The sequence below is a fragment of the Rhinopithecus roxellana genome, chromosome 22 (assembly GCF_007565055.1).
Source record: "Rhinopithecus roxellana isolate Shanxi Qingling chromosome 22, ASM756505v1, whole genome shotgun sequence".
NCBI lineage: Eukaryota > Metazoa > Chordata > Mammalia > Primates > Cercopithecidae > Rhinopithecus > Rhinopithecus roxellana.
In genome coordinates, this window is record NC_044570.1 from 1,532,872 (window position 1) to 1,560,436 (window position 27,565).

The 27,565-nt window shown below is 50.5% G+C and overlaps 1 protein-coding gene across 1 annotated transcript; it reads right to left on the reverse strand.

Annotated features, from left to right (window-relative positions):
• Positions 1-357: 357 nt before the first annotated feature.
• Positions 358-26,688, reverse strand: LOC115895662 (myocardin-like). Its single transcript, XM_030926318.1, is given in 8 exon segments — positions 358-926; positions 3,319-3,376; positions 5,921-5,997; positions 6,000-6,048; positions 7,562-7,705; positions 9,032-9,961; positions 25,639-25,894; positions 26,573-26,688. Coding segments are annotated over 8 exon segments (2,199 nt in total).
• Positions 26,689-27,565: the final 877 nt, after the last annotated feature.

Consider the following 27,565-nt stretch of genomic DNA (forward strand, 5'->3'; position numbering starts at 1 on the left):
AAAGGCAGTGAAATATCTTTTTTGGCATCCTTAATCTGAGAAGCACATTTTTGAATGCATTGTTGAAATCATTAACAGGTACTGAATGTTGGTAAATATTACAGTATATGTATTTCTAAAAATGTCTTCAATTTGTTCTTGTTGATTGGCACAGAAGTCTCCATTGCTTCTCTTTAATTCTCCTCCTCTTCTTCTTCTTCTTCTTCTTCTTCTTCTTCTTCTTCTTCTTCTTCTTCTTCTTCTTCTTCTTCTTCTTCTTCTTCTCTTCTTATTTTTGGACAGTAAAGTGCGTATGGCTGTGTGCTTTCCCCTATGGAACTCCTATTGGTCTTCCGTAGCGCTGGTGCATCGGGCATTCTACCACTGCTATAAGTGAAGGTCCATGGAAGAACTCAAATTGAGATCAGTGACATCCAGGAAATCGATGTTGAAGATGCTGGGACTGCTGGTGCTGAGGGCGCTAAAGCCTGGTGTGGAACTTGGCGGAGTGAGGTCCAGCCGCTCTATGGTTTCCCAAGGAGATTCAGTGAAGCTTAACTGCAGCCCACTGCTGTCCACAGAAGAGGGCGAAAACTGTGTCTGCATCGGAGAGAGGGGGCCTGGCAAGATCTCATATGCATTGAAGAGGTCTTCTGCAGCCTTCCCAGAGAATCCATCCATTATCCCATCAAAATGAGGTTCTTCGCTCCCAATTTTTAGAAGGGTGACATCACTCACCTTTCCTAGGGGGCTCTGGGAATTTACTAAGACTTCAAGATGCTCATCACTGTCGGTGGCATAGGGATCAAAGGGGATCTGGCTGCCTGAAGAGGCTTGTTCAAAGGAAGCCGAGGGCTTGGGGAGGACAGCAGTTGGATTTTGGGAAGATCTGGGTATCTTTGGGACTTTTTGAAGACATGAGTGATCCTCTCTAGCGTCTGGCATTTCTGTGGGCAATACACGATGTGACTTGTTAAATCACTTCAAATTGAGCATGCCACGCAATATGAGTGAGTTACACTTAGATACGGAAGATGGCCATGCTTCCCTGGTCACGGCTCACCACCCAATCTCATCTCTAAGCTGCTCTGTCAATCTCCAATTCATCGTCCCTCTGGTTTTTCCCAAACCCTTTCCTGTTGGGAATTCCACTCTGTGATTCTTAAACTCTCTTCCCTGAAGGTTCCTGTGCCTACTCCTCTGACCCCTGGTGGTCCCTTGAGGACACTGAGTCCATCCCGACACCCTCAGTGAGGGCCTGAAGATGAGGGACCAGGTGCCACACCTGATTGCCACTTTCTGATTGCTACTCCCCCTCTTTCTGATGACCACTCAGCAGTTTTGGGTTTTGAGGGTGACACCAATGCCTCACCCCTAGCCTTCTGGTCACTCCTCCTCATTCACTGAAAACTCTACTTCCTACTCCATTGCCTTTCCCCCACTTCAGCCCTTCTCATTCTGTAACCTGAGCATCCTTGGAAATCACAGCATTCATGGTGGCCTCTCAGCTCCCGACTTGCTCTCAACTCCAGTGATTCCCTCTTTCCCACCCTGTCAGACACAACTTGGATTGTGTCATCTCCAAATACTGCATCCCTCTGAAAGCTCACTTTCAAGCTATGTTTTCTACTCGCTGTCCATCCTCTCCAAACCCTCCAAGCCACTTATTAAGTACCTGGTAACAATAATTTCACAACCATTTACAGTCACGCCAATCCGTAGACTCTACTGCGTTATCACTGTCCACCAGTCCCTCTGGTCTTCACTTCTTTCCTTGTCCAGCCTGTAGTTTTGGCAGAACCCTACCTCTGGATGAACCTGATCGTCTGCCTTCACTGAGCATGCTCTGGATCAGCAGAACACTGCAACAGAAAAATTAAACAACTAAGCTGACTTGGTTTCACTTTAGATTTCTGATGTCAGACCTACCGCTGGCATTTAAGACTGCAAAACAACCCTGCTGTGTTTCTCCAGAAAACTCAATTCATTCATAATTAAGTCATAACTGCTCTTCTTCACCTGGATCTTCCACACTCCCCTTCTACATCCTCATGCGTTTCTGGTCTTGCCACATATTTCATTAAAGATATACAAGAGCAAGACAGGTGCGATGGCTCACGCTTGTAGTCCCAGCACTTTGGGAGGCCAAGGTGGGCGGATCATGAAGTCAGGAGATCGAGACCATCCTGGCCAACATGGTGAAACCCCATCTCTAATAAATATATGAAAAATTAGCTGGGCATGGTGGCGCACGCCTGTAGTTCCAGGTACTCGGGAGGCTGAGGCAGGAGAATTGCTTGATCCTGGGAGGGGGAGGTTGCAGTGAGCCGAGATTGCACCACTGCACTTCAGCCTGGTGACAGAGTGAGATTCCATCTCAAAAATATATATGTGTGTGTGTGTGTGTGTGTGTGTGTGTATGCATATGTATATGTGTGTGTGGGTCTGTATAAAAATACAGGCATCTGATATGAACTCTTCTCATTTTTCCATCACAGAACTCATATACACACATATGTTTGTACCCATCTCTTTCTTCTTCCCTCTTGTTACAGTGGAGGAAAGGTGTGTTCACTTGCTTGTTGTCTGTTTCCCTTACCAGACTGTAAACTCTATAGACATCAGGACTTCGTCTGATGCAGCACTGAGACTAGCACAATGCCTGGCTACCCCTTCTCTGAGTCCTTTGCTACCTCCGTCTCTGAAATTTTAAATGTTTTTGGCCCAAAGATTCTTCCCTGAGTTCTTTTCTTTTTTTCTACACATACTCCTCAGGTCATCTTATTCATTTGTGTGGTTTGAAATTCTAGGTACACACTCTGTAATTTTTTAAGTAAATAAATGAACAAATTAAAAGATGACAAAAAGCACATGTTGATTATGTTTTATTGCTAGCATGAATAACATTTAAGCCTGAATGAACCATCCAGTGGAAGGTTACTAATTGAATTTCACTTTGAGTTGGTGGCACAAAACGTTCATTATCTGCTTTTTTCTTTTCTCATAATTGAGAAGGCAGGCACATTGAGATTAGAACATAGAAAGAAGTAGTGCAGCAAGAGAAAACACTTAAGGAAACAAGGATTAGGCTGAGACAGGAAAACTATTAAAATGATTCTGAAAAATGCTCCTAGGACAAAGGCAGTGAGGAATCATCCACTATGCTTTCTTTTATCAGCTGTAAAAATGTGCGAGAAGCTCAAAGGAAATGACTCTCCCTGAGGACTGCCTGGTACATCCGACTCACAGTGTGCATCTGATCTTGCTACCGAGAGTTCATTCCTTAAGAGTTCACGCAGGCTCAGAATGCCCTAATGGACAGGACACAGGTAGTCTTACCTCCACTTTCAATAAGCACGTCCGGGAGTTCATCCATCTGCTGACTCTGGGTCATTTGCTAATACATTTTTTTTTTTTTTTTTTTTTAGTAGAGACAGGGTTTCACCGTGTTAGCCAGGATGGTCTCGATCTGACCTCGTGATCCGCCCGTCTCGGCCTCCCAAAGTGTTAGGATTACAGGCTTGAGCCACCGCGCCCGGCGGTGACATGTGTCAGAATTTCTTTTTTTTTTTTTTTTTGAGACGGAGTCTGGTGCTCTGTCGCCCAGGCTGGAGTGCAGTGGCCAGATCTCAGCTCACTGCAAGCTCCGCCTCCCACGTTTACGCCATTCTCCTGCCTCAGCCTCCCCAGTAGCTGGGACTACAGGCGCCCGCCACCTCGCCTGGCTAGTTTTTTTTGTATTTTTTTAGTAGAGACGGGTTTCACCATGTTAGCCAGGATGGTCTCGATCTCCTGACCTCGTGATCCGCCCGTCTGGGGTTTCACCATGTTAGCCAGGATGGTCTCGATCTCCTGACCTCGTGATCCACCCGTCTCGGCCTCCCAAAGTGCTGGGACTATAGGCTTGAGACACCTCGCCCAGCCAGAATTTCTTTTTTTTAAAGACTGAATAAAATTCCATTGTCTAGGGAGGGGGGAGGAGGGAGGGAAATTCCATTGTATAGATATAACACATGTTGTTTATCCATTCATTTGTCAATGGACATTTGGGTTGTGTCTACCTTTGGGCTACGGTGAATCATGCTGCTATGACCATGGGTCTATTGCCTAATGGCTTTTTAACCATATTTGATTCAGCTTCAGTATTAATTTTAGGCAGATAAACTGCTGAATGAAACAGTCTACTACAACAGGAGAAAGGAAAAAGAAGGCAGAATGCTTCCTAGCACAGAGTATTTTAGAGTCAGTTCTATTATTTGAGAGGTTTTCATCCCAGGAGCAGGACATCTTAGTATATAGAAAATGTCTTTTTAGGCTCTTACTTTGAAGTGACCTGAATCTACCTCTTGCTTGGTTTCTGCAATGTGGTCCAAGAACTTGGCTCGTATTTTGTTGGTTCTTCATTGCAGTAGCTTGAGGAAGCTGTAGACACTTGTAGGGTATGTCCCCTCCTCTCTGGCTCATCTCAGTAGAGTCTTATTTCTGGACGTCCACTTTGCCTGGCCCTCTTCTTTTGAAACTGAAGAATCAGCTGATGTTTACAGAAACCAGGGGAGAGGAATGGGGAGAACAAAGGCATATATCCATCTCACTGCTCTGAGAGCCCAGACTCAATAAACACAGGCATCACTAATCAATATGGATGGGAGCACTGTCCAAAAAATGAGTCATTTATCAGTTCAGAAGGTACCAGAAGCCTAAGTGTCTGGCAGGTAATTGAAATGAACTGAATATAGAATAAGAGAAAGAGGCAGAGAGCAGAGCATAGTTGTGGCTCAAAGTAGCAGAAGAGCCTTGCTTTAGGCAATTGTCTTGCAGCAATGTGGCTCCTGGGTTGCCAGATCCTCTAGCTTTTTAGAAATGAGAAAGCCCACTTTGCATACCATCTCCTGTTATTTTACATATTCTTTAAGCCAAACAAAACTTAACTGCAGGCTGACTTTGATCTGTGGGATATCCATACACAGCAACCGATGTAAATGTTCTTCTCTGGGTTAAACACATATGAAGGGTTATCAAATACCTTATCCAAGCTCAAACTATTTGAAATAGGGGATCATTAATTGTTTTCTGTTTTTCTTTTGTTTTCTTTTCTTTTTTGAGACAGGGTTTTCCTCTTGTCACCTGGGATGGAGTACAGTGTTGCGAACTCAGCTCACTGCAACTTCTGCCTCCCAGGTTCAAGCAATTCTCCTGCCTCAGCCTCCCGAGTAGCTGGGATTACAGGCACGCACCACCACACCCAGCTAATTTTTGTATTTTTAGTAGAGACGGGGTCTCACCATGTTGGTCAGGCTGGTTTCAAACTCCTGACCTCGTGTGATCCACCCGCCTTGGCCTCCCAAAGTGCTGGGATTACAGGTGTGAGCCACCAGACCCAGCCTTGTTTTTTCTTTTTCCGACTTTTTAATTTTGAGACTTTCCAAATACAAACGAAAGCAGAGGATACAGTGAACCTCCTTGCGTTTATTATCCAGCTTCAACACCCATCAATGTTTTGGCAGGGTCATTGAATTTTAAAGCCAGGGAGCACCTTAGGAAGTATTACCCTGACAATCACTGTCATCTATTTGAGAAGCTATTATGTACCTGAACAAAGTGGTAAGTGCTAGGTTATCTAGAATCCTTACCAAGTAAATATCCCTGTTTTGCATAAGAGAGGTGAAGTGTTCACCTGCACAACAGTGGCAGCTGGCAGATGGCAGAGCTGGTACCAAAGCCAGACAGGTGACCCTCTCTCTTCTCTCCCCGCCTCACACAGCTACACACGCAACACTGTTTTCCAATTATTGTCTACATAATTTGCTTATTTTGGTGGCGTGGCACATGACACACTCAGCATCAGAATTTACAAACTATGTGAAGTTTAATCATATAAAACAATGTCTGTTCATTGAGTCAGTCTATTTATTCTTCCATAAAGAACAAATCACATGGTTACCTGCTTTACGGCATCTTCATAGGATGGAGGCTGTGTTACCTCTGAAATTGCTGAACTTGCCTTAGAAAAAGTTGGGATGGAATTGAAAACTTTGGCCCCACCTTATCAGAAGAGTGTAAACCAGCCATCTGCATGGGTAAGATATGGAGAAAGGTATTGAATTCATGGGTCTGACATGATACTGTTTCTGTTCTAGAAACAACAGGCTAAATTTTGGAAAAATTGATCTAAGAGGAAAAGAAAAGGTCCAGGGCTTAGAAAATAACTCCCATATATAAACAATAGTGAATGCTACTGTGGGTTTATTGGTGGTGGCATCTTAGAATGGGAACCTTGCAGATCAATTTTCTCCCTTAAGGCACACCCTCTTCTTTTAGGGGAAAATAAGTAAGAGTCCAGTTCAATACGAAAAAGATCAGGCCGGGTGCAGTGGCTCATGGCTGTAATCCTAGCACTTTGGGAGACAGAGGTGGGCAGATCACCTGAGGTCAGGAGTTCGAGACCAGCCTGGCCAACATGGTGAAACCCCGTCTCACTAAAAATAAAAAAAAAAATCAGCCAGGCGTGGTGGCGGCCTGTAATCCCAGCTACTCGGGATGCTGAGGTGGGAGAATCATTTGAACCTGGGAGGTGGATGCTGCAGTGAGCCAAGATTGCACCACTGCACTCCAGTCTGGGTGACAGAGTGAGACCGTGTCTCAAAAAAAAAAAAAAAAAAAAAAAATCAACCCAGGAATTTCCAGAGTAATCTATCCCACAGGTCATTTATTCCAAATGGTTATTTTGCAGAGAGCTGGAGGCATTGCTGAGGTCTCTTTATGAACCAGCTTTGTTTATTGTGAGTGTGTTCTCCTGTGGAGTGCCTGGCCCACGTCAGGGTCTCTGCCCCTTCCCTGACTTGTGGTATGTGGCACTTTTATGTCATGCTTATGTTGTTTGTCTCCTTTCTGCCACCTCTTCTTTGCCCCTTGAGACTCTCCATACCCTGAATCCTTCATACCCCTGACTTCTTCCACCAGCTGAAGGGTGACATCTCTTCCTTTTCCATAAAGATACTGCACTGTGTCCCCTGCTTTGCACATCTCTCCAATCCTGTCCAGGGATCTGTGTCCCTCTCTCTTCCTCCAACATTGTTTCCCACACACCCTGATCCCAATCTTTAACTTCACAGAAATTAGTTAATTGTTCAAGTTGTTTTGCAGATTATGGCCATTTTAGTCATCATGATTTCTGGGATGACCCCAGGAAATGACTCCCTGGGAAAACTTCTAACTCATATTTGTACATCCTTTTACATGCACTTGGAGTGGATTTGTTTCTCTCTAAAATGAAATTTACTCTGCCTTTAAAGGGAACTTCATTATTGCTCACTTTGGAGGACCTTTCCAGCCGTTTATAATCAATCTGTCCCTCTCTCCCACCAGCATTTAATGTTGTAAGCATAGATCAGTCATTATTAAGCTATATTGTTCTTTATTTATTTATTTTATTTATTTATTTTTTGAGACAGAGTCTCGCTCTCTCGTCCGGGCTGGAGTGCAGTGGTGCGATCTCGGCTTACTGCAACCTCTGCCTCCCGGGTTACAGAAGAGAGAAGAGGCAAAGCGAATCCCATGTTGAAGCCTTTTTTCAGGTGCCTACCTTTTGCCGTACACATGGGCTTTTGGGACAAGGGTTGCCCCCAGCACCGTGACTGCTGTCTGCTTGGGCTCCTGAGAAGGGCGGGTGGAGGCTGGAAGAATGGGGAGAGAAGCTTGGAGGATGGCCATCGTGAGCTCCTGAGTTCTGTAAAGGAAGAAGTGACAAATTACATGGCCAGCAGCAGCATACTTGAATTAGTGAGTCTCCTAAGCCATCTCCTATGACCACTCCCATTCTAGTCCAGCCACTGGCCCTCTTTCTGATCCTTGAACAGTCCCTACAAGCTCTAACCTCAGGGCCTCTGTATGTGCTATTTCTCCTTTGCCTTCAATGCCTTCACCCCAAATATGCACAACTTTTTTTTTTTTTTTTTTACTGCTTTCAAGGTTTTGCTAAATGTCCCTGACCCTTCTAATTAAAGTTGCAAATTTCCAGCTGGGCGTGGTGGCCCACGCCTGTAATCCCAGCACTTTGGGAGGCCAAGGCGGGCAGATCACAAGGTCAAGAGTTTGAGACCAGCCTGGCCAATATGGTGAAACTCTGTCTCTACTAAAAATACAAAAATTAGCCAGGCGTGGTGGCATGCGCCTGTAGTCCCAGCTACTTGGGAGGCTGAGGCATAAGAATTGCTTGAACCCGGGAGGCAGAGGTTGCAGTGAGCCAAGATCATGCCACTGCACTCCAGCCTGGGTGATAGAGCGAGACTCCATCCCGAGAAAAAAGTAGCAAACTTCCAAATTACACACACACACACACCCTTTTGCTTTTTCTCCATAAGATGTATCTTCTTCTAATATAGTACATAATTTACTTTGAAATTGTTTCATTTGCTTTTAAACTGTCTCTGTTCCCATGAGAATAGAAATTTTTGTTTGACTAGCTCAGCACTAATTCCCAGAGATGAGAACAGGGCCTGGCACATAGTAGGTGCTCAGTAAATGTTTGCACTATGCAGACCATTACATGAAGAGTAAGATCTGATGATTTCCCCTTTAAACCTTTGAGGCATTGGTTTGGCCTATGATAAGGTTGGATACCAAGGAATCCTGGGAATCCTGAGAGCAGTGGTCAGCAAACTGAAGCCCACAAGCCAAGTCTTGCTCACTGACTTTTTTTTTAAATAAAGTTTTATTGGGACATAGCCATGTGCATTTGCTTACATGATGTCTGTGGCTGCTTTTGTGATACAAAGGCAAAATTAGGTTGGGATGACACAGACAGTGTGACCTGCAAAGCAAAAAATATTTACCATCTGGCCCTTTACAGAGCAAGTTTGCCAACCCCTGCCTTAGAGGATGAGTGACTTTGGTCTACCATGGAGATTCAAGGATTGTAGTGTCTGGGAGATGCTGCTATGCTTTTGGTAAACCCTTCACATTGAAAGTTCTGACATTAGCTCTTTAGCAGTTGAAAATTTGTAACCCACTTCCAGAAAGAGGTGTGCACCAGGCATGGTCAAGGTGCTCTTACCTGTGCAGTGCACACCTGGCTGCTGATGGGCGAGGAGACCCTGTGCCCTTCTCCCTGGGCCCCGGAGGATGAGGGCAGAAAGTGAGGGTTGTTGGGTGATGGGGGCAAACTGGTGTGCTGTGGGCTTTTCACAACCCCAAGTGGTGAATGCTGAGGAGAACACTGGGGGCTGAGAAATGTGGAAGAAAGTACATTGGTTTGATCTGAGGACTCCACACAATAAGCATTTCCAAGAGGCTGGAGTTGAGCCGCTTCACAAGCCAGCGGTTGACACTCTGAGCTGCTGCTTTGTCTTTTTACAGGTACTTGGGATGCAAAAGGGCAGCTGGAGACAGCCTCTTCCTGCTTGATGGAGGCAGCCAGGAAAGGCAGCGGCTTCCTCTCTGAACAGTTATTCCTTTTCTGCTTCTGAAGCTGCATCCTCAGCTCCTCCACCTTCCTCTGCTCTTGCTGGAGTTTCCAGGTGAGTTCATTGATCACCTTCTGCTTCTCCACCAGCATCTTGTCCTTCTCGGAGTCCAGCCCATCCAGCTCAGAAGGAACAGAGCCCCCATTCAGGCTGCTCATGAGACTTTCCTCCGTGCACACGTGGACTGGGGATGGGTGCAAGCCAAAGGAGGGGGAGGCATCATTGAAGGTGTCTGGCAGGGACCTGGTGACCGACAGGTCAGAGGAGGCTGGGGAGATCGGGGGGCTGGAGCTGGTGCTGCCAAAGTGGTAGAAACCATTGGAGAGGGCACTGGTGGAAGAAGTCTGGTAATTGGGCAGAGTGTTGGGTGTGACAGGAAAAGTGACAGTCGTTATATCCCCAAAGTTCGGCCCTGGGTTGCCAGAGCAGTCCTGGAAGGGTCGAAGCCGGTCCATGAGGGCCGTTTTGGTGCCTGACACAGGCAGGCCCCGAATTCGAAGCTGTTGTCTTAATTCAGAGACCTAAAGAAATCAGAATGTGGTTAGTGTGCTGTTTAACGACAATAATTTTAAAAGTGTATTCTTTATAAAATTAGCTTCAAAACATCACAAATGGAATTCTACAATACCCACTCTTTTTTATACTTCTTTCCAATTTCCTCTCCTACCCCTGATATAAACCAGTTTTGCACAATTTTAACAATTACTTTTAACTTTATCATATATGATGTTTTCATGGCCTTAGAATCATAGAAATGTAGAGCTTGAATGAATGGTAGAAGTCGTCTAATCTGCCGCCTGTCATCCCTCATGGCGATCCGTGTCCCTGTTTTCTAGATGAGAAAACATATCTGCCTGGGTTTAGACACAAACCCTCCAACAACAGTCTTGAAGTACAGCAAAGTCAGCAGCTTTTCTGGCTTCCTTGGTGAGGGCTCTTCCTACCACGTTCTCTTCCTCAAACCTGAGCATGCACCAGAACCACTGGAGAGTGTGTTACAAAGCAGACTGCAGGGCCCCACTGTGGGGTTTCTGGCTCAGTTGATATGTATTTCTAACAAGTCCCCAGGTGGTGCCCAGACCTGACTTTGAGAACCACGGCTCCTTATGAACATTTACATCCTAATTTTAAAGACCAGCTGGATAATAGTCATCTACTGAGAGAGTAGGCGGTGATAAGGCCATCGGTTCAAATCCTGGCCCTGCCTGTTACTAACTCAGTGATCAATCACTCCGTGCCTCAGTTTCCCTTCTGGGAAATGGAGGGAATAACACTTTATGCATTTTTGTGAGGGTTAAAATGGCTTAAAATGCATAAAGCACTTGGAATAGTGCCTGGCAAATGGTTGTGCAATATAAAATTTTACTAATATTATTATGTTAATTCACATGTAATTATCTTATCCCTGTATTTTTTATAATGTTCTTAAACTGGAAAGTCTTAATATCTACAAATATGAGAACTGGTTAGGTAAATGATGGTGTATGCAAATGATGGGACACTACAGATCCAGTAAAGCTGATGCTATCAATATTTGCTGACATTGGATGATTAATTGCTTGTGGTATAGTAATAAGTGAACAAAGTTTGAATTGATTGTATTTTTCTAAAAATTATATAAACAATGTATGGATATATACACACACATATATATTTAAAGCTATGTTTGCATATGAAATTATCCAGATAAAAATATGCTAAAATGTTAACAATGGTTCTCCTTATCTGTATGTTCCAAATATTTCACGTAAATTATTACTTTTGTAATTAAAACAGGAAATATATTAAATACCTAAATTTCAATAGTTTCATAAAACAGAAGACTACAAGCAAATATTCTGATATTGTAGGAAATTCTGATATCTGTAGGAAAAGATTGCTTGAGAAAAATATTGAAAACAAAATTTAAAACTTCTGTAAGTCAAGAAACTACAAAGCTCAAATACAAATAGCTACCTTGGGAAAAACTAATCGCAACACAAATAATAAAGTGTTAAAAAGCTCAATGTATCAAGTGTGCTAATTGATTAAAAAGAAGATTGATACCCAGTATAAAAATGGGCAAGGAATATACGATCCAGCTTTTCAGAAACAAAAATAAAATTTAAAATATGGACAATAATGTATGTATATCATCATTAGTAATCCAAGAAATGCAAATCAAAAGAATATATATATAATTTGTATTTATTAAATTGGCAAAGGAATAAGAAGACTTTGTGTTAGTTAAGTAGGAGCAAAAATTCAACAAAACTAATTTTTCTTTGAGGCAGAGTCTTGCTCTGTTGGTCAGGCTGGAGCGCAGTGGCACAATCTCAGCTCACTCCAACCTCCACCTCCCAGGTTCAAGCAATTCTCCCGCGTCAGCCTCCCAAGTAGCTGGGATTACAGGCGTGTGCACCACCACACCGGGCTAATTTTTGTATTTTAAGTAGAGACGGGGTTTCACCATGTTGGCCAGGCTGATCTGGAACTCCTGACCTTAGATGATCCACTCACCTCAGCCTCCCAAAGTGCTGGGATTACAGGCGTGAGCCACAGCGCCCCACCCCAAATTACAACATTTTTGAAAAGCTCTTTACTACATTGCTATTCAAAGTATGGCCCTTAGACAAACAGCATCAGCATCGCCTGCGAGCTAGTTGGAAATGCAGAATCTTGGGCCCCTCCGCAAACCTGAATCAGAATCTGCATGCTACCAAGAGCCCGGGTGATTCAGTTCACACATGAATGCTTGAGAAGGGCTGCTTCTGGAAAGAGACTGACACAAACGTTCAGGGCAGAAATTTTACAATATATATCAAAAACTTTAGACAATATTAATATATTTAATACAGGAATTTTATTCTAGCCTGAGGAAATAATCAGAGGAACTAATAAATGAAGCCACAAAGGTCACTGAAATCATATATATATATATATATATATATATATGTATGTATATAGCACTTGGAATAGTGCCTGGCAAATGTTTGTGCAATATAAAGTTTTGCTAATATTATTATGTTAATTCACGTGTGTATATATATATAGGTTTTTTTTTTTTTTTTTTTTGAGACGGAGTCTCACTCTGTCGCCCAGGCTGGAGTGCAGTGGCCAGATCTCAGCTCACTGCAAGCTCCACTTCCCGGGTTCAAGCAATTCCCCTGCCTCAGCCTCCTGAGTAGCTGGGATTACAGGTGTGCACTACCACACCCGGCTAATTGTTTGTATTTTTAGTAGAGATGGGGTTTCACCATGTTGGCCAAGCTGGTTTTGAACACCTGACCTCAAGTGATCTGCCACCTTGGCCTGCCAAACTGCTAGGATTACAGGCATGAGCCACTGTGCCCAGACTGAAATCACAGTTTGAATAGCCAAAATCTGGTAGCTAGTTAAGTGTCCAGCAGTGGAATGTTAACTAGGTGGTGAAGTGATATGCTGCTGTTAAAAATTTATTGAATATTAACAGTTATGAAAAATATTCGTGATGTGTTAAGAAAAGAAGTATGCCAGTAATTTATGTACACGTAATTTTTTCAAGACAATTATTTTAAAACAAAATGTTTATATGCATTTTTTTTTTTTTTTTTTTTGAGACGGAGTCCCGCTCTGTCGCCCAGGCTGGAGTGCAGTGGCCAGGATCTCAGCTCACTGCAAGCTCCGCCTCCCGGGTTCACGCCATTCTCCTGCCTCAGCCTCCGGAGTAGCTGGGACTACAGGCGCCCGCCACCTCGCCCGGCTAGTTTTTTGTACTTTTTAGTAGAGACGGGGTTTCACCGTGTTAGCCATATATGCATTTTAAACCTAGAAGGAAATATAATCTACTTTCTGTGAGTCTTAATTATTTTTTAAAATACTGTTGACTTTTCTACATACTATCATATTTCGACAATCAATTTATGTTACTTTATAATCAGCTAAAAGTTATCAGAAAGGATTGAATTAACTTACATTAGCAATTATTTAGTTATTCACCCTACAGTCTTGCTGGAATTGTTTTATCATTATCTTTTAGATTTGCCGGTTTGGAAAAGTACAAAATGGCATCTCATTATTGTTTTAATTTTGAATTACTTAAAATTGATGAGTTCTACATTTATTTTTAGAATCTGTCTTGGCACTGAATAATTTAACTACATTATTAAATAATGTGGCTCATATTCTAAAATAAAATGAATACGGTTGAGTTTAATTTACCTTAATACTTCAGAATATTACACTGTATGGGCTTGTTCAGGACAAAGGTTTGTATATACCTTTTTCCTACATTCACTGGTGTTTTAATCATTAATAACTTTTAAAACTATTATGGAAATATTGAAATATACACAAAAGTAGATAGAAAAGTCTAATGAACCCTATCTACTCATCAACAAACTTCAACAATTATCACTCATGTCCAATCTTGTTTATTTTATACTCCAACCCACTTCTCCTACCTTTCCTGAATTATTTTGAAGCAAATCATATAATTTCATCCAAATAATTTGGTCTCTAGCTCTAAAAGATAAGTACTCTTAAAAAATCAAAGATACAATAACATTATCACATCTTAGAATATGAATCACTATTTCTTAATATCAATAAGATATTCTCCCAGTTTTTTAAACTTTCAGTCTCTCTCTCTCTCTGTCTCTCTCTGTCTCTCTGGTATGCTCTCTCTCTCTCTCTCCAGTTTTTTCTTTTTTTTTTTGAGACAGAGTCTCTCTCTGTCACCAGGCTGGAGTGCAGTGGTGCAATCTTGGCTCACTGCAACCTCCGCCTCCCGGGTTCATGCCATTCTCCTGTCTCAGCCTCCCAAGTAGCTGGGACTACAGGTGCCCGCCACCACGCCGTGCTAATTTTTGTATTTTTAGTAGAGATGGGGATTCACCATGTTGGTCAGGCTGGTCTTGGTCTCTTGACTTCATGATCTGCCTACCTTGGCCTCCCAAAGTGCTGGGATTATAGGCATGAGTCACCGTGCCTGGCAAATTATTTTTTTTAATAGAATACAAAAAATTATCCACATACTGTCATATATAACCATGAACTTTTCAAAAAGAAATCAAAGACTTTTCTCTCAGTGTTCTTTTCCTTTTATGTAGCAAAACGTGAAAATTGCTTGCAAATGTCACCTCATTATGACCTTTCTGATTACTATTTGGAGGGGTCACCTTCATCCATTCCTCTTATTTCTTCCTTTCCCCAATTGTGGATGCATCATATGTCTCCTTCATTCCTCTTCTCCCCTTCCTTCTCACTCTTTCCATTTTGTTCTTTGTCAGTCACATTCACCCTTCTAGGTTCAATGCTCCACACAATACACATGATTCTGAAATTTCTTTTCCCACCCCTGACAACACAGCCTGGCTAACTCTTACTGATGGAAATGGATGCCTTTTCTCTCAGTTGTCCTGCTGGTACCTGAGACTTGACTTTCCCAAACTGAATGAACTTGCCACTGTCCCTTCATATCAACTCCTCATTCTACTCTCCCTCTTTCTGTCATTGATGTCACTCTCCCAGGACTCAGATGGCACCTCTCCCCATACACACAGTGAGTGGTCAAGTCCAGCCACGTTCTCTCCTGCCCATCCCTCTCTTTCCACTCCTCTCTCATACAATAGCAAAGCCCTTGAAATAAGTTGCTTAGCTTCAAGCCTCAGTTCTGTCATTCATAAGCTTGTTAAATTGCCTATCCTTTGACCTCTTTATGATTTATTTTTTTTTTTTTTTTTTTTGAGATGGAGTCTCGCTCTCACCCAGGCTGGAGTGCAGTGGCATGATCTCCGCTCACTGCAAGCTCCACCTCCCGGGTTCACGCCATTCTCCTGCCTCAGCCTCCCGAGTAGCTGGGACCACAGGCGCCCGCCACCATGCCCGGCTAATTTTTTTTTGTATTTTTAGTAGAGACGGGGTTTCACCGTGTTAGCCAGGATGGTCTCGATCTCCTCGCCTCGTGATCCGCCCGCCTCGGCCTCCCAAAGTGCTGGGATTACAGGCATGAGCCACTGCGCCCGGCTCTATGATTCTGGTTTTATTTTCACTTTTTAAATTGGGGAGACAAAACTTACCTTGCGGGGTGAAAATTAAAGCAAATCTACACAGAATAAATGACGGATGGCTTATCTTAAAAAATACAAATTGGTAGGGGTTGGGAAGGGTGGCTCATGTCTGTAATCCCAGGACTTTGTGAGGCCAAGGCAGGTGGATCATCTGAGGTCAGGTGTTCGAGACCAGCCTGGCCAACTTGGTGAAACCCTGTCTATACTAAAAACACAAAAATTAGACAGGTGTGGTGGTAGGCGCCTGTAGTCCCAGCTACTAGGGAAGCCGAGGCAGAAGATTTGCTTGAACTCGAGAGGCAGAGCTTGCCGAGATTGAGCTTGCAGTTAGCCGAGATTGAGGCCCATGGGATCATTCTGGGCTGCAGCCAGGCCCTGCCTGGCTCAGTCGATGTGCTCAGCCCATCCATTCTCACTCGGAGGGGTCCGGAATCGGATCTGATGGGGGGTCGTGAGATGACCCCAGCAGGTGTCCTGAAGCTCCCCCTCCCCCGGTGGAAATCAGCTCAAGGAGGTCCTGAAGATAGGACTACTGGGGGTCTTGGGTTTCGTCCTGGGACGCCGCCCACGACCCCCTCTCCACGTGGCCCCGTACTGGACCTCGGATCCAGCCGCTGCCAAGGCTGTTGCGGGAGAGCCCCTGCTGCCAAGCCCAGCGGCCGCCATCGTTTAAAGGGCACGCAGCCTGACTGCCCGCAGTGGAGCGCGGGGCGGCCCAGCCAATGCGCATGCGCAAGGCGCGAGCGGGTGCTGGCGTCACAGTGGTTCCCACGGTTGTCACGGAAACCACGCCTGAGGCCTGGCAAACAGGAGCCCTCCGTGGCAGTGCTTGGGTGTCGGGGCTCCCAGGCTCCAGCTTGACCTCTCCACGGGGTCCGCAGGACTGTGTCCGGATGCCAGGAGTCCTGGCAAAGGGCTGACCAGGATGGTGAAAGCACAGGCGGAGTCCCGGGGAGGCAGTGCCGCATCCCAGCCTCAGGCCCGCCCGGACGCTGTTCGGGTGAGTCGCCCCAAAAGTCGTGCCCCCGTGATCTCGAGGACGGGTTGGACTGCAGGCCCGTGGGCTGCTCTCTCAGCCGAGGGTCCTTCCGATCGAATGCGGAACCCCGAACCCCGTAGCCTCAGCGGCTGCCAGGGGGTGTTTGTTTCTGCGCCACTGCCCTATGACTGTCTATGTGTGTATGTGTTTGTGTGTCTCCCATTCTCGCTTCTCTCTCTGTCTCTGATTCTCTGTGAGTTTCTTGCCCTCTCTCTGTTGGTTGGTGTTTCCGTGTTTGTGTATGTGTGTGTGTGTGTTTGGAGGAATGTGCCCTGTGCGCCAAAATGCCATTTCTTGCATGTCGGCTTGTCTTTGGAGAGCGTCCCTCCGCTGTCTGTCCAGGTCATGTGTCCGCTTGTCAACCGTTTTCACGGCTGTTCCATTTTGGGTTTGTAAAGGCCTCGACCACGTGAGGAGATGCGTGGCTCCCGGAGCATTTGAAATCTCATTCCCATCCCGGGCGACCACTTTTCACGGATCAAGACGAACACACTCCAGCTGCGGAAATAAGCCACAGGAGAGCTCATTGTCCTGCAGGAGAGGAGCAGGCCCACATCACAGAAGAGCCTTGTATCTTTTCAGGGCTCTTCTCTGAGAAAAGAAGCCACACCACGACATAGGCTGAAAGAGGAAGCCGGGTATGGGAGATGGCCACAATCCCAGTCACTGGAAAGCTGGCCTTACTGGACCAGCCACCCTCTTGGAACCCCTACCCTTAAGCCCATGGCGGTGGCACGGTGCTGTACCCCGCCTGGGCTCTGGCCTCTGCTCCGTCCTCCCTCTGGCTGTGTATCCCCTGTTTCTCCGGGGACGTAGATGCTTCTCAGTCTGGCTGGATGTCTTCCATAAGGATCACTTCCCAGTCCATCAGGGAGACATTTCCTGGAGATCCCTGTCATGATTGCTTCTCTCTGCAAACCTGCTTCGGTTTGAGCCGATTTCCAGCGGGGCAGGGGGAGCTACAGGGCGCCTGCTGGGGTCTCAGGACTCCACTTCAGATCCGACTCTGGACCCCTCCGGGTGAGAAAGCATGGGCTGAGCACATCTAGTGAGGCAGGCAGGCTCTCGCTGCAGCCCACAATCATCCCACGGGCCTCAAGGTGTGCTCTCCACTGAAAGTTCACTGACCCATCTCAGCCCTCTGCCTCCCTCCTCCTTTGAAAGACAAGTCCTTGTCTTCTGGGACAGGTGCTGTCGCATATCTTCTGCACATCCAGTCTCATTTCTGAGAATGAGACTCTCCCCTGCTCCTGTGGAGACTGACTCCCTGAAACTTTCGGCCCAGCTGCTAGATCCCAGGCGTTTTTGACTTTCCCTGGCATTCATGGAAAGGTCACCTGTGCCCTCCTTCCACCGGGCACATGCCTGGACACCATTGTTTCTTCCGCCATCGCCCCGTGTGCCCTCAGTGACACACGTTCACACCATCTGCTCTAGGGTACGCCACTGCCACGCATTGGCTCCACCTAGGGAATCGCTCCTGGACCTGTTGACAGGTGTCCTGGAAAGCGGGATCAGCTTGAAGGAGCCCCAGGCCCTTCAGAATCAGGGCAGGCCACTGCTCTTTCAAAGGAGGGAGGCAGAGGGCTACAGGGCTCAGTGAACTTTCAGCTGACACCACGCCTTGAGGCCCAGGGGATCGTTCTGGGCTGCGGCCAGGCCCTGCCTGCCTCAGTCGATGTGCTCAGCCCATCCATTCTCACCCGGAGGGGTCTGCAATCGGATCTGAGGGGGGTCGTGAGATGACCCCAGCAGGTGCCCTGAAACACCCCCTCCCCCGGTGGAAATCGGCTCAAGGAGGTCCTGAAGACAGGACTCCTGGGGGTCTTGGGTTCGGACCCGGGACGCCGCCCGCGGCCCCTCTCCCAAGCGGCCCCCTACCGGACCCCGGATCCAGCCGCTGCCAAGGCTGCAGCAGGAGAGCCGCTGGCGCCCAGCGGCCGCCATCGTTTAAAGGGGACGCAGCCTGACTGCCCGCAGCGGAGCGCGGGGCGGCACAGCCAATGCGCATGCGCGAGGCGCGAGCGGGTGCACGCGTCACAGTGGTTCCCACGGTTGTCACGGAAACCACGCCGTGAGGACCTGGCAAACAGGAGCCCTCCGTGGCAGTGCTTGGGTGTCGGGGCTCGCAGGCTCCAGCCTGACCTCTCCACGGGGTCCACAGGACTGTCTCCGGATGCCAGGAGTCGTGGCAAGGGCTGACCAGGATGATGAAAGCACAGGCGGAGTCCCGGGGAGGCAGCGCCACATCCCAGCCTCAGGCCCGCCCGGACGCTGTTCGGGTGAGTCTCCCCAGAAGTCGTGCCCCCCGTGATCTCGAGGACGGGTCGGCCTGCAGGCCTGTGGGCTGCTCTCTCAGCCGAGGGTCCTTCCGGTCGAGAGCCCGAACCCCGAACCCCGTAGCCTCAGCGGCTGCCTCGGGGTGTTTGTTTCTGCGCCACTGCCCTATGACTGTCTGTGTGTGTATGTGTTTGTGTGCCTCCCATTTTCGCTTCTCTCTCTGTCTCTGACTCTCTGTGAGTTTCTTGCCTCTCTCTGTCGATTGCTGTTTACGTGTGTGTGTTTGTGTGTGTGTGTGTGTGTGTGTGTGTGTGGCGGAAAGTGCCCTTTGCGCCTAAAAGCGATTTCCTGCATGTTGGCTTCTCTTTGGCGAGCCTCCCTCCGCGTCTGTGCCTGGGTCATGTGTCCGCTTGTCAACCGTTGTCGCGGCGGTTCCACTTTGGGTTTGTGAAGGTCTCGACCTCCTGAGGAGATGCCTGGCTCCCGGAGTAGTTGCAACCTCATCCCCAGCCCGTGCGGCCTCTTTTCAGTTGAGCAAGACGAACACACTGCAGCCACGGACAAAAGCCACAAGGGAGCTCTTTGTCCTGCAGGAGAGGAGCAGGCCCACATCACAGAAGAGGCTTGTATCTTTTCTGGGCTCTTCTCTGAGAAAAGAAGCCACACCAAGACACAGGCTGAAAGAAGAAGCCGAGGATGGGAGATGGCCACAATCCCAGTCACTGGAACGCTGGCCTCACTGCACAAGCCACCCTTTTGGCACCCTTCCCCTTAAGCCCGTGGCGGTGGCACGGTGCTGTACCCCACCTGGGCTCTGGCCTCTGCTCCGTCCTCCCTCTGGCTGTGTATCCCCTGTTTCTCCGGGGCCTGGATGCTTCTTGGTCTGGAGGATGTCTTCCAAAAGGATCACTTCCCCGTGCATCAGGTGGACACTTACTGGAGATCCCTGTCGTGATTGTTTTTCTCTCCAAACCTGCTTCGGTTTGAATCCATTTCGTCCGGGGGTGGGGGAGCTTCAGGGCGCCGGGTGGGGTCTCAGGACTCCGCTTCAGATCCGATTCAGGACCGCTACGGGGGAGAATGGATGGGCAGAGCACATCAACTGAGGCAGGCAGGATCTCGCTGCAGCCCACAATCATCTCACGGGCCTCAAGGCGTGCTTTCAACTGAAAGTTCATCGACGCTTCTGAGCCCTCTGCCTCCCTCCTACTTTGAAAGACAGGTCCTTGTCTTCTGGAAGAGGTGCTGTCGCATTTGCTCCCCACACCCAGTCTCGTTCCTGAGGATGAGACCCCCTCTGCTCCTGGGTGGAATGACCCCCTGAGACTTTTGGCCCTCTCTTAGATCCCAGACCTTCTTTGATTTTCCCTGGCATTCACTGAAAGGTCACCTGTGCCCCTTTTCCACAGGGCACATGCCAGCACACCGTGTTTCTTGACAATCGGCCCGTGTGCCCTCAGTGACACATGCTTACATCATCTCTTCCGGGGTGCGCCAGTGCCACGCATTGGCTCCACCTCGGATTCGCCCCTGGACCTGTTGACAGGTGTCCTGGAAAGCGGGATCAGCTTGAAGGAGCCCCAGGCCCTTGAGAAGCGCGGCAGGTCACCGCTCTTTGAAAGGAGGGAGGCAGAGGGCTCAGGCGCAGTGAACTTTCAGCGGACTCCACGCCTTGAGGCTCATGGGACCGTTCTGGGCTGCAGCCAGGCCCTGCCTGCGTCAGTCGATGTGATGTGCTCAGCCAATTCATTCTCCCCCGTAGAGGTCCAGAATCGGATCCGATGGGGGGTCATGACATGACCCCAGCAGGCGCCATGAAGCTCCCCCTCCCCTGATGGAAATCGGCTCAAGGATATTCTCAAGTCGGGACTCCTGGGGGTTGGCATCGTGGGACGCCACCCGAGGTCGCCTCTCCCACACGGCCGCTTTCAGTCCCCGGATGCAGCCGCTGCCAAGCTTGCAGCAGGAGAGCCCCTGGCGCGCAGCGGCCGCCATCCTTTAAAGGGGACGCAGCCTGACTGCTGGCAGCGGGGCGCGGGGCGGCCCGGCCAATGCGCATGCGCGAGTGGCGGGCGGGTGCTCGCGGCGAGCGGGTGCTCGCGTCACAGTGGTTCCCACGGTTGTCATAGGAACCAGGCCGAGGCCTGGCAAACAGGAGCCCTCCGTGGCAGTGCTTGGGTGGCGGGGCTCCGAGGCGCCAGCCCGACCTCTCCACGGCGGCGAAAGGACTGCTCCGGATGCCAGGAGTCCTGGCAAAGGGCTGACCAGGATGTGGAAAGCACAGGCGGGGACCCGAGGAAGCAGCGCGGCATCCCAGCCTCAGGCCCGTCCGGACGCCGTTCCGGTGACTCTCCCCAGAAGTCGTGCGCCCTCATGATCTCCAGGACGAGTCGGCCTGCAGATCCGTGGGCTGATCTCTCCACCGAGGGTCATTCTCGGTCGAGAGTCGAAGCAGTAGCCACAGCGGCTGCCTGCGGATGTTGGTTTCTGTGCCACGGCTGTATGACTCTCTCTGTGTGTATGTGTTTGTGGGTGACCCATTTTCGATTCTCTCTCTGTCTCTCAATCTCTGAGAGTTCCTTGTCCTCACTCTTTCGATTGGTGTGTGTGTGTGTGTGTGTGTGTGTGTGTGCGTGTGTGTGTGTGGAGGAAAGTGCCCTTTGTGCCTTAAAGCGATTTCCTACATGTAGGCCTGTCTTTGTCATGCCTCCCTCCGCGTCTCTGCCTGGGTCATGTGTCTGCTTGTCAACAGTTTTCGCGGCGGTTCCACTTTGGGATTGTGAAGGCTTCAACCTCCTGAGGAGATGCCTGGCTCCCGGAGTAGTTGCAACCTCATCCCCAGCCCGTGCGGCCTCTTTTCATTGAGCAAGACGAACACACTGCAGCCACGGTCAACAGCCGCACGGGAGCTCATTGTCCTGCAGGAGAGGAGCAGGCCCACATCACAGAAGAGGCTTGTATCTCTTCTGGGCTCTTCTCTGAGAAAAGAAGCCACACCCAGACACAGGCTGAAAGAAGAAGCCGGGAATGGGAGATGGCCACAATCCCAGTCACTGGAACGCTGGCCTCACTGCCCAAGACACCCTTTTGGCACCCTTCCCCTTAAGCCCGTGGCGGTGGCACGGTGCTGTACCCCACCTGGGCTCTGGCCTCTGCTCCGTCCTCCCTCTGGCTGTGTATCCCCTGTTTCTCCGGGGCCTGGATGCTTCTTGGTCTGGAGGACGTCTTCCAAAAGGATCACTTCCCAGTCCATCAGGTGGACACTTCCTGGAGATCCGTGTCGTGATTGTTTTTCTCTCCAAACCTGCTTCGGTTTGAACCCATTTCGTCCGGGGGTGGGGGAGCTTCAGGGCGCCTGGTGGGGTCTCAGGACTCCGCTTCCGATCCGATTCAGGACCGCTCCGGGGGAGAATGGATGGGCTGAGCACATCCACTGAGGCAGGCAGGATCTCGCTGCAGCCCACAATCATCCCACGGGCCTCAGGGCATGCTGTCAACTGGGAAGTTCACTGACGTTTCTGAGCCCTCTGCCTCCCTCCTCCTTTGAAAGACAGGTCCTTGTCTTCCGGAAGAGGTGCTGTGGCATTTCCTCCCCACAACCTGTCTCTTTCCTGAGGATGAGACCCCCTCTGCTCCTGGATGGACTGACCCCCTGAGACTTTGGCCCTCTCTTAGATCCCAGACCTTCTTTGATTTTCCCTGGCATTCACTGAAAGGTCACCTGTGCCCCTTTTCCACAGGGCACATGCCAGCACACCGTTGTTTCTTTGACAATCGGCCCGTGTGCCCTCAGTGACACATGCTTACATCATCTCTTCCGGGGTGCGCCAGTGCCACGCATTGGCTCCACCTCGGATTCGCCCCTGGACCTGTTGACAGGTGTCCTGGAAAGCGGGATCAGCTTGAAGGAGCCCCAGGCCCTTGAGAAGCGCGGCAGGTCACCGCTCTTTGAAAGGAGGGAGGCAGAGGGCTCAGGGCGCAGTGAACTTTCAGCGGACTCCACGCCTTGAGGCTCATGGGACCGTTCTGGGCTGCAGCCAGGCCCTGCCTGTGTCAGTCGATGTGATGTGCTCAGCCAATTCATTCTCCCCCGTAGAGGTCCAGAATCGGATCCGATGGGGGGTCATGACATGACCCCAGCAGGCGCCATGAAGCTCCCCCTCCCCTGATGGAAATCGGCTCAAGGATATTCTCAAGTCGGGACTCCTGGGGGTGGCATCGTGGGACGCCACCCGAGGTCGCCTCTCCCACACGGCCGCTTTCAGTCCCCGGATGCAGCCGCTGCCAAGCTTGCAGCAGGAGAGCCCCTGGCGGGCAGCGGCCGCCATCCTTTAAAGGGGACGCAGCCTGACTGCTGGCAGCGGAGGGCGGAGGGGTCCATCCACTGCGCATGCGCGAGTGGCGGGCGGGTGCTTGCCGCCAGCGGGTGTTGGCGTCACAGTGGTTCCCAAGGTTGTCATAGGAACCACGCCCCGAGGCCTGGCAAACAGGAGCCCTCCATGGCAATGCTTGGGTGGCGGGGATCCGAGGCTCCAGCCTGACCTATCCACGGGGTCGACAGGAGTGTCTCTGGATTCCAGGAGTCCTGGCAAAGGGCTGACCAGGATGTGGAAAGCACAGGCGGGGTCCGGGGAAAGCAGCGGGGCATCCCAGCGTCAGGCTCACCAGGACGCTCTTCGGGTGAGTCTACCCAGAAGTCGTGCCCCGCCATGATCTCAAGGACGGGACGGACTGCAGAATCGTGGGTTGATATCTCCACCGAGGGTCGTTCTCAGTCGAAAGCCTCAGCAGCTGCCTGCGGGTGTTTGTTTCTGCGCCACTGCTGTATGACTCTCTGTGTGTGTATGTGTTTGTGCGTGTCCCATTTTCGATTCTCTCTCTGTCTCTCAGTCTCTGTGAGTTTCTTGCCCTCTCTCTGTCGGTTGGTGTGTACGTGTGTGTGTGTGTGTGTGTGTGTGTGTGTGTGTGTGTGTGTGTGTGTGTGGAGGAAAGTGCCCTTGCGCCTGAAAGAGCCATTTCCTGCATGTCGGCCTGTCTTTGGCGAGCCTCCCTTCGCATCTGTGCCTGGGTCATGTGTCCGCTTGTCAACCGTTTCACTGGCGCGTTGCACTTGGGTTTGGTGAAGGCCTCGACCTCGTGAGGAGATGCTGGCTCCGGAGTCGTTGCAAGCTCATCCCCAGCCCGTGCGGCCTCTTTTCATTGAGCAAGACGAACACACTGCAGCCACGGACAACAGCCGCACGGGAGCTCATTGTCCTGCAGGAGAGGAGCAGGCCCACATCACAGAAGAGGCTTGTATCTCTTCTGGGCTCTTCTCTGAGAAAAGAAGCCACACCCAGACACAGGCTGAAAGAAGAAGCCGGGAATGGGAGATGGCCACAATCCCAGTCACTGGAACGCTGGCCTCACTGCACAAGCCACCTTTTGGCAACCCTCCCCTAAGCCCGTGGCAGTGGCACGGTGCTCTACCCCGCCTGGGCTCTGGCCTCTGCTCCGTCCTCACTTTGGCTGTGTATCCCCTGTTTCTCCAGGGCCGGGATGCTTCTTGGTCTGGCTGGATGTCTTTCACAAGGATCGCTTCCCAGTCCATCAGGGAGACACTTCCTGGAGATCCCTGTCTTGATTGCTTTTCTCTGCATAACCTGCTTCGGTTTGAGCCGATCTCCCCGGGGGAGGGGAGCTTCAGGGCGCCAGCTGGGGTCTCAGGACCCTGCTTCAGATCCGACTCTGGACCCTCCAGCCGGAGAAAGCATGGGCTGAGCACATCTAGTGAGGCAGGCAGTCTCTCGCTGCAGCCCACAATCATCCCACGGGCCTCAAGGCTTGCTGTCCACTGAAAGTCACTGACCATTCTGAACCCTCTGCCTCCCTCCTCCTTTGAAAGACAAGTCCTTGTCTTCTGGACAGGTGCTGTCGCATATCTCTGCACACCCAGTCTGGTTCCTGACAAAGACACCTCCTGCTCCTGCGTGGACGACCCCTTGAGATTTTATCCCGCTGCTGGATCCCCGATGTCTTTGAAGTTCCCTGTCATTCACGGAAAGGTCACTGAGCCCTCTTCCACCGGCACATGCCAGGACACCGTTGTTTCTTTCACATTCGGCCCGTGTGCCCCAGTGACACACGCTTACACCATTGTTCCAGGGCACGCCAGTGGCCACGCTTTGCTCCACCCGGATTCGCCCCTGGACCTGTGACAGGTGTTCTGGAAAGCGGGATCAGCTTGAAGGAGCCCCAGGCCCTTGAGAGCGCGGCAGGTCACCGCTCTTGGAAAGGAGGGAGGCAGGGCTCAGGGCTCAGTGAACTTTCAGTTGACACCACGCCTTGAGGCTCATGGGATCATTCTGTGCTGCAGTGAGGCCCTGTCTGCCTCAGTAGATGTGATGTGCTCAGCCAATCCATTCCTCCCCCGTAGGGGTCCGCAATCGGATCTGATGGGGGGTCGTGAGATGACCCCAGCAGGTGCCCTGAAACTCCCCCTTCCCCGGTGGAAATCGGCTCAAGGAGGTCCCGAAGACAGGACTCCTGGGGGTCTTGGGTTTGGACCTGGGACGCCGCCCGCGGCCCCTCTCCCACGCGGCCCCCTACCGGACCCCGGATCCAGCCGCTGCCAAGGCTGCAGCAGGAGAGCCGCTGGCGCCCAGCGGCCGCCATCGTTTAAAGGGGACGCAGCCTGACTGCCCGCAGCGGAGCGCGGGGCGGCACAGCCAATGCGCATGCGCGAGGCGCGAGCGGGTGCACGCGTCACAGTGGTTCCCACGGTTGTCACGGAAACCACGCCCCGAGGCCTGGCAAACAGGAGCCCTCCGTGGCAGTGCTTGGGTGTCGGGGCTCCCAGGTCCAGCCTGACCTCTCCACGGGGTCCACAGGACTGTCTCCGGATGCCAGGATTCGTGGCGAAGGGCTGACCAGGATGTTGAAAGCACAGGCGGAGTCCGGGGGAGGCAGCGCCGCATCCCAGCCTCAGGCCCGCCCGGACGCTGTTCCGCTGTTCGGGTGAGTCGCCCCAGAAGTCGTGCCCCCGTGATCTCGAGGACGGGTCGGACTGCAGGCCCGTGGGCTGCTCTCTCAGCCGAGGGTCCTTCTGGTCGGGGGCCGAACCCCGAACCCCGTAGCCTCAGCGGCTGCCTGGGGGTGTTTGTTTCTGCGCCACTGCCGTATGACTGTCTGTGTGTGTATGTGTTTGTGTGCCTCCCATTTTCGCTTCTCTCTCTGTCTCTCAGTGTGAGTTTCTTGCCCTCTCTCTCTCGTTTTCGGTGTGTGTGTGTGTGTGTGTGTGTGTGTGTGTGTGTGTGGAGAAAAATGCCCTTTGCGCCTCAAAGCGATTTCTTGCATGTCGGCCTGTCTTTGGCAAGCCTCCCTCCACATCTCTGCCTGGGTCATGTGTCCGCTTGTCAACAGTTTTCGCGGCGGTTCCACTTTGGGTTGGTGAAGGCCTCGACCTCGTGAGGAGATGCCCGGCTCCCGGAGTAGTTGCAACCTCATCCCCACCGTGTGGCCTCTTTTCTTGAGCAAGACGAAGACACCGCAACCACGGACAAAAGCTGCACGGGAGCTCATTGTCCTGCAGGAGAGGAGCAGGCCCACATCACAGAAGAGGCTTGAATCTTTTCTGGGCTCTTCTCTGAGAAAAGACAGCACTCCAAGACACAGGCTGAAAGAAGAAGCCGGGAATGGGAGATGGCCACAATCCCAGTCACTGGAACGCTGGCCTCACTGCACAAGCCACCCTTTTGGCACCCTTCCCCTTAAGCCCGTGGCGGTGGCACGGTGCTGTACCCCACCTGGGCTCTGGCCTCTGCTCCGTCCTCCCTCTGGCTGTGTATCCCCTGTTTCTCCGGGGCCTGGATGCTTCTCGGTCTGGCTGGATGTCTTCCATAAGGATCACTTCCCAGTCCATCAGGGGAGACACTTCCTGGAGATCCGTGTCGTGATTGTTTTCTCTCCAAACCTGCTTCGGTTTGAGCCCATTTCGTCCGGGGGGGGGGAGCTTCAGGGCGCCTGCTGGGGTCTCAGGACTCCGCTTCAGATCCGATTCAGGACCCCTCCGGGGAGAATGGATGGGCTGAGCACATCCACTGAGGCAGGCAGGGTCTCGCTGCAGCCCACAATCATCCCACGGGCCTCAAGGCGTGCTGTCAACTGAAGTTCACTGACTCTTCTGAGCCCTCTGCCACCCTCCTCCTTTGAAAGACAGGTCCTTGTCTTCTAAAAGAGGTGCTGTCGCATTTCCTCTGCACACCCATTCTGGTTCCTGTCAATGAGACCTCCTCTGCTCCTGCGTGGACTGAACCCCTGAGACTTTTGGCCCGCTGCTCGATCCCAGACGTTCTTTGAATGTTCCCTGTCATTCACGGAAAGGTCACCTGAGCCCTCTTCCACCGGGCACATGCCAGGACACCGTTGTTTCTTTCACAGTCGGCCCGTGTGCCCTCAGTGACACACGCTTACACCATCTGTTCCAGGGCACGCCAGTGCCACGCTTTGGCTCCACCTGGGATTCGCCCCTGGACCTGTTGACAGGTGTTCTGGAAAGCGGGATCAGCTTGAAGGAGCCCCAGGCCCTTGAGAAGCGCGGCAGGTCACCGCTCTTGGAAAGGAGGGAGGCAGAGGGTTCAGGGCTCAGTGAACTTTCAGCTGACTCCACGCCTTGAGGCTCATGGGATCCTTCTGGGCTGCAGCCAGCCCCTGCCTGCCTCAGTCGATGTGATGTGCTCAGCCAATCCATCCTCCCCCATAAGGGTCCAGAATCGGATCCGATGGGGTGGGTCATAAGA